The sequence below is a fragment of the Spermophilus citellus genome, assembly GCF_964194105.1.
Source record: "Spermophilus citellus genome assembly, chromosome: 9".
Lineage (NCBI taxonomy): Eukaryota > Metazoa > Chordata > Mammalia > Rodentia > Sciuridae > Spermophilus > Spermophilus citellus.
The window spans coordinates 111485272-111492221 of NC_138191.1; the positions used below are offsets into that span (position 1 = coordinate 111485272).

At 51.4% G+C, this 6950-nt stretch overlaps 1 protein-coding gene across 1 annotated transcript in view; it reads left to right on the forward strand.

Annotated features, from left to right (window-relative positions):
• The first annotated feature begins 1087 nt into the window (after positions 1-1087).
• The window catches only part of EPHA10 (EPH receptor A10), a 36838-nt gene continuing 30975 nt past the window's right edge, over positions 1088-6950 (forward strand). Inside the window, exons 1-3 of the mRNA XM_081307269.1 lie at positions 1088-1324; positions 3657-3721; positions 5406-6084. Coding sequence (XP_081163395.1) covers positions 1219-1324; positions 3657-3721; positions 5406-6084 — 850 coding nt within the window. The 5' untranslated portion in view covers positions 1088-1218. The remainder of the gene's footprint in view (positions 1325-3656; positions 3722-5405; positions 6085-6950) is intronic.

The window sequence follows — 6950 nt, forward strand, 5'->3', positions numbered from 1 at the left end:
CACTCTTGAGGCGGCTCGAGCTAATATACCGTCCAAAGGGAGAGAGGGGTTGGGTCCCCTAAGTAAAGAGCTTGAAGAAGCAATGAGTCGGGTGGAGTTTTCTCCCCTCGAGTTCAGCTCAGATGGTGAAGCTCAGGAGCCGCCGCCTCCCTCATGCTAGAGGGCCGCAACCCTTCCCACCACCAAACGGTTAAACCCTCAGCTTGCACATAAATGACCTTCACTAAATAGAGGTCGTGTTCCACGTTTTCTTGCGGCTTCTTCAGCACCAGCTGAACTCTGAGAAAATTGCTCCGCCTCTCTCGCAGCTGCCTCGGATTCCCCGCCACTGCGCTCCTCACCGGTCTCCTAGTGTGGGCGGAGTGGGGTGCTCAGAGGGGAACCCCAGCCTAAGGACAGCCTGGTGGTGGAATGTGCTACTTGTGTCTTGACAGCAGGAGCAAGAATCTGAGGAACCAGTCACTCATGCAAAATCTACCGCGGCCCCCAAACTGGTGTCCACTTGGTTTCCCAGCCTCAGAAGCGCTGCTGGTAGGGTGGGACCTGTCTCCCTTTTGGCTCCGTTTTCTCCAGCAGCTCCTGGGGTCGGGCTCGGCCCCTCCCTCCTGCCTCGGTGTGTGTCTGATGAGGGCGGGGAGAAGAGAGGAGGGGTCGAGACGTGAAACGCCGAGAGCCGCAGACGCAGAAACAGGCAAGGGGTTTGGAGATCGAAGAGCTCCCCAGAGCTTGGGGTCAGGCTTCGAAACCCCCTGCAAGTCTTGGGACCAAGGGAGCTTCCAGGCTGGTTAAGAGGCTGCAAGTGTCACCGCTTCCCCGCGTGCCGCCCCTCCTTAAGCCACGCCCACAATGCCTACTTCTCAGGGTTGAGGGGCTAAGGTTTAGCGTCCCTGGGCCACCGACGCCAGGTCCTCTTCTCCCCAGAAAACGAGCCAGCTCTCAATGCTGCCCCACCCCCATGGCTTGGAGATCTGCGGGACCCCTTCCTTTCCCATTCCAGTTGGGTGTTCCGCCCCTAGCCTATAAAACTCCACCTTCCCACCCTCTGTTGGCAGGGATTGGTGGACCTCCCGCGGCGATGCCTAGTGATTGGTCCCCATGGATGATGGTGACCGGCGAGACCCCGCCTCCAGCCCGCGCTGGGGTCTGGGGGCACTGCTCAGCGGTGCTGGGCTGGCGCGGCTTGAGCCGCCGCCGCACTGACAGCTCGGTCTGCGGACCATGGAGACTGGCGCTGGTCCACACCCGCTGCGCCTGTTAGTCTGCCTGATGCCACTCTGTCTCGCGCTGCTTTTGGGACCCGGGCGGCCCGGGACTGCCGAGGAAGGTAAGGAGACCGGTGGCTGTGCTCGGAGTCTGGAATGCCAAAAGATAGAGTGCTGGGGTGCTGGAATGCTAGGGAAGGAGTCATTGGAGAGACTAGAGTCTGTATTGGTTTTTGAAGCAAGCGGGCAGCGGGTGGCAGAGAGCGAGCGAGCGCGAGAGAGCGAGAGGCTGCTAAGCAATGGGGAAGAGAGGGGCGTTGAGGAGTTTGAGGGCTGGAGACCTAAGAAGCTGGGGAAGAAAGAGACCAGGAACCGCGGGAGCCAGAGGCAGCGGTTAAGGGGCCAGTGAGACCGACAGGCTGAGTGATTGGAGGTGGGAGGTGTGGGGGCGGGGAGATGCAGAGAGCGGAGGAGATGAGGGTGTGCGGAGGTGAGATCCGAGGGTGAGGAGATGGAATGTAGCCCGCATAGTGGAGGCTAGGAAACCACTGTATGGCCAACAGGAGGTGGAATGCTGGTTGCAGGGTCGCGAAGTGCTGGCCGTGGAACTGTCCGCAGTGCTGAATTTGGAGCCTAGTGTAAACCGCGGTCCCGGTTGCCGGGTTTGGGGCGATCGGCGGTATCAGAGCCCGCGTCTTGCTTCTGTCTCTGCATTTAGGGGAGCTGTATGCTCAGTTGGCGTCATATGCAGGTGCAGAATCCTGAGGAGCTGGAATCAGGCGCTGACTTGCAGGGTCCTGGCGCCGGATAGCCGATGCCTTCCAGTATGCAATTTCTATGTGCTGTCAGTTGTGTGAAATCAGCACGCTGTTGGCGGTCCTGCCCACTGTCGCTGACGCCTCTGGAGCCAACCCCTCTTAGACGCTCTCGTCTTGGTGGCCCACCCCCTACCTTAAGCTCCATATGAGTAATCTTCCGAGATTTGGGGATAGCCTGGCTTCCAGTGTCTGGGTTGCTGGCTCTGCTGTCCAAACCAGTGCATTTCTGTGACCAGTGCTGAGAGGATGCAGACTGCTGATCTGACACCTCCCGGGGAATAAAGTGGCTCCAAGCTTCTCTGGTGCAGGAGGAGCCATGGATCATACATGAAACACCCTGACATTCTTTCAAACATAGTATATAGGTGACAGCCCTGGGAAAGGAGCTGGCTGAGGAAATGAGAGATTTTTATTCCTCTTGTGGTTAGTAAGGTCTCTCCACTCCATTTTCTCTGGAGATCCTGGGAGTCAAATGAAAAGGCTAAGCCTCCTCTCTGCCTGCATACATGACTTTTAAAAAGCCCCTGAATCTGAATTTTGGGGGTATACACAGGAATCCCCTGCTACACTCCTTTTCTCCCTCTAATTGACACTTAACAGTAATTTAGGGAACCTGGAAAGACTGGGGTGTATCATGGGCTCCCCACCCCCAATTTGAGAGCCAACTCTAGAGTATTCTCTAAGGAATCTGTGGAAAGCTGAAAAATGACACCCCCTCTCCAAAAATGTCTGCCCTAATCCTCAGAACCTGTTAATCTTACCTTAAGTGGCCAAAAGGGGCTTTGCAGATATAATTAAGGATTTTGTGATGGAGAGATTATACTGGATTATTTGGATGGATCCAATATAATCACGATGGCCCTTATGTGAGGGATGCAAGAGGAGTCTGTTGGAAAGAAGGTGATGTGATGGCAGAAGCTGAGATTGAAGTGAGGCACTCAGAAGGTGAAGGAGGGAATCATGAGCCAAGGAATACAGGTGGTCACTAGAAGCTGAAGAAGGCAAGAAAATGGATTCTCCTCTCAGAGTCTCCAAAGAAATCAGTCCTACTGATGATACCTGACTTCATACTAGTGGAACTGAGATCAGGCATCTGACTTCCAGAACCGTACAAGAAATACAATTCTGGCTTTTTTGGGGGTGGGGGTGGGGTGGCTACCAGGGATTGAACTCAGAGGCACTTGACCACTGAGACACATCCCCACCCCTATTTTGTATTTTATTTAGAGACAGGGTCCCAATGAATTGCTTAGCACATCGCTGTTGCTGAGGCTGGCTTTGAACTCGAAATCCTCCTGCCTTAGCCTCCCAAGCCACTGGGACTCAGGTGTGCATCACTGTGACAAGCATAAAATTCTGTCGTTTAAAGCCACCAGATTTGTGGCAATCTGTTTCAGCAACCCCAGGAAACTAATATGAACTCCTTCTCTAATCATTGTGGCTACCTATCTCTGGATTTGTGGTACTCATAACTCCATTTCTGAGGAAGTATGGAGTGGGAAACATTTCTTTGTATCCTTTGCCACATCCTCTATCCCTCAGTTAGCAAATTTACAGTGAATTCAGCAAAGGATCCCACCCTCCTTGTATACTGACCTTCTGACTTTCTCACATCTCTCTTCTCCCCTCTCCTTAGTCGTCCTCCTGGATTCCAAAGCCTCCCAGGCTGAACTGGGCTGGACTTCACTGCCAAGTAATGGGGTAGGTGTAAAACTATCCTTCACTGTCTCAGAGATCCTTCAATGCCTTTACCTCCCCATGGTCACCTCAGATCAAAACACACTCAAACCTGTGAGATCTCCAGTTGCCCTGGTGTCAAACCAAAGAGGCCTATTAAAAAATGTTGTCTTCAGTTAGTTAGACAAATAAATAGAAAGAAAGAAAGAAAGAGAAAAGAAAAGAAAGAAGGACTATGTCTAAGAACAGAAATATGAGAAATGGGTGGAGTTAATGCTGGAGTGTGCTTGTACATAGTAGATCCTGCAAAGAGTGTTGTTGATTGACAGAAAGCAAGACTTGGAGTCCTAAAAGAGGGCTTGGGAACTTGGGGTGGAGTACTGTGGGAGGCAATAGAGCTTGGTGTAGTGGAAAGGGCACTGGATATAGAGTCAAGACACTCCAGATACCATTCTTAGCTCTGCCACTAATTCAATGTGCATACCAAGTCATTGCTTTCCCTCTGGAATTTCAGATTCCTCACCAATAACAATAAGGATTGTTGTTTATTTCAATTGAATATATACTAAAACTGGAACAATGCAGAAATTAGCACAGCCTAAGAATGACATGCAGATTTGTGAAGTGCTCCATTATTTGTTTGTTTGTTTGTTTTGGTTCAGGGAATTGAACCCAGGGACTTGCACATGCTAGGCAAGAACTCTATCCCTGAGTTAGCTCCAGCCAATGTTATTTATTTATTTATCTATTATTTTTCTTCTTCTTCCTTCTCCTACCCACTACCCACCGCCCTTCCACTTTGGGCTGCTTTCTACCACCATTGGATGAAAAAGATGAATAAACTCTTGGACTCTGTGGGTCCTGAAGTCCCATAGTTCTCCCTGACAGTGCATGCCAGGCCTCACCCTTCTTTTCCCTTGTTCAGGAGCTCCTTAGAGCCCTTTTGGGATTTTTTTGGAATCACTTTGGACTTCTACTACTTTGCCTGAAAGGGAATTTTGAATTCTGCAATGCTGTAGTGCCAGTTAGCAAGAAGGAAAGTAGGTACACAGAGAAACCAGGTTTTATTTATGTATTTATTTATTGTGGTACTGGAGATTAAATCCAGGGACACTTTATCCCTGGCCCCCCTTTTTTATTGTTTTGAGTTGTAGTTGGACACAATACCTTTGTTTTATTTATTCATTTTTATGTGGTGCTGAGGATCAAACCTAAGGCCTTGCACATTAGGTGAGCGCTCTACCTATGAGCCATAATCCTAGCCCACCTTTTCATTTTTTGAGAATGGGTAGCACTAACTTGTGCACACTGTCCTTGAAATTGCCATCCACCTGCCTCAGTTTCTCCAATCACTGTGATTTGCAGGCCCAGATTTCCCCTCCATTCCCCCACCTCCACACCAAACTTGGGATTGAACCCAGGGGTGTCCTACCACTGAGCTACATTCTCAGTCCTTTTAATTTTTAAATTTGGGTCAGGGTCCTCACTAATTTGCTGAGGCTGGCCTTGAACTTGTGCCCCTCCCAAGTTGCTGGGATTACAGGTGTGCATGACTTGCATTTTATAATTTTAGGGGGTGTGTGTGCTAGTGGGAGGGGAGGCAGGAAATGATAAAATGATGCAAAATGAAGTTTTCAGCCAGAGTCAGTGTTTGACTTCCTAGGAGCACCTTGGCTCTGAGCTGTTCTCTTCTTTACTCTTGCCCCAGTGGGAGGAAATCAGCGGCGTGGACGAACATGACCGTCCCATTCGCACATACCAAGTGTGCAACGTGCTGGAGCCCAACCAGGACAACTGGTTGCAGACTGGTTGGATCAGCCGAGGTCGAGGGCAGCGCATCTTCGTGGAGCTGCAGTTCACACTGCGCGACTGCAGCAGTATCCCTGGCGCCTCAGGCACTTGCAAGGAGACCTTCAATGTCTACTACCTGGAAACCGAGGCAGACCTGGGCCGCGGGCGTCCCCGCTTAGGAGGTAACCGACCCCGCAAGATTGACACGATTGCAGCGGACGAGAGCTTCACGCAGGGCGACCTGGGCGAGCGCAAGATGAAGCTGAACACAGAGGTGCGTGAGATCGGCCCGCTTAGTCGGCAGGGTTTCCACCTGGCCTTCCAGGACGTGGGCGCATGCGTGGCGCTGGTCTCTGTGCGCGTCTACTACAAGCAGTGCCGCGCCACCGTGCGGGGCCTGGCGGCGTTCCCAGCCACCGCGGCGGAGAGCGCCTTCTCCACTCTGGTAGAAGTGGCTGGAACGTGCGTGGCACACTCGGAAGGGGAGCCCGGCAGCCCTCCGCGCATGCACTGCGGCGCGGATGGCGAGTGGCTGGTGCCGGTGGGCCGCTGCAGCTGCAGTGCGGGATTCCAGGAACGTGGTGACATCTGCGAAGGTATCCAGAGGATGGGAAGTGCGAGGTGGGAGGACAGAGCGCAGGTGGCAATTGGGAGAGTGTGTGTCCTAGATGAAAGAAGCAGGAGAGGGAGTGGAGAAGCCATGGGCTTTGGAACTGGGAGTTCTGACCTTTTGTGGAACTTCTAGCGGGTTCAGTTGGGACCAAGGAGTGAAGTTCCTAAGAGGTGAATTGGACTGCATATAAGGAAGTTTTAGGAATCTATATTTCAGGCACTAGGATAAGCACTTCATTCAGGCCTTCTCATTTATTTGCCCAGCAACTAACTCAGTCATCATTATCCCTAACTTATGGGTAGGAAACAGATTCGAAGTTGCAAAATTAGGAAATGGGAAGCCAGGATTTGAATTCAGGTTTGTCCAGCTCTTTATAACTATACCATGTTGCCTCTGCTGTACATAAGAAAGAAATCTACAGCAGCCCAAACTTTGAGCCAGCACTGTAGGGAGTGAGTTCTCCTGGGGTCACTGACCAGTCAGAGGCTGGAGGGGGGGGCTTGTGAGTTCAAGAGAGAGTGGAGCAAATTTGCACTAGGACTGGGAAAGTCCCTGTTAACTCTCTGCACCACACTCATTGTGTCATCTGGGAGAGATCCACCAAGATTTTTCTTTTTTCTGGGTTCTCAAGTCTGTGGGGAATTAGGCACAGACCTCTCCTCTCTCTTTGAGAATGGGGAGTGGGTGTTAAAGACAGGGCTATGAATGTATGCCTTTAATGTAGGAAGATCAAGGGACGCGTTTTCTAAAGCAGGTCCTTTTTTGGGTGCCAGGGCAACAGAAATGAATCAGACAGTTCCAGCTCTTGAGAAGCTCACAACCACATGGAGAGAGTCAAAGACTAAAAAT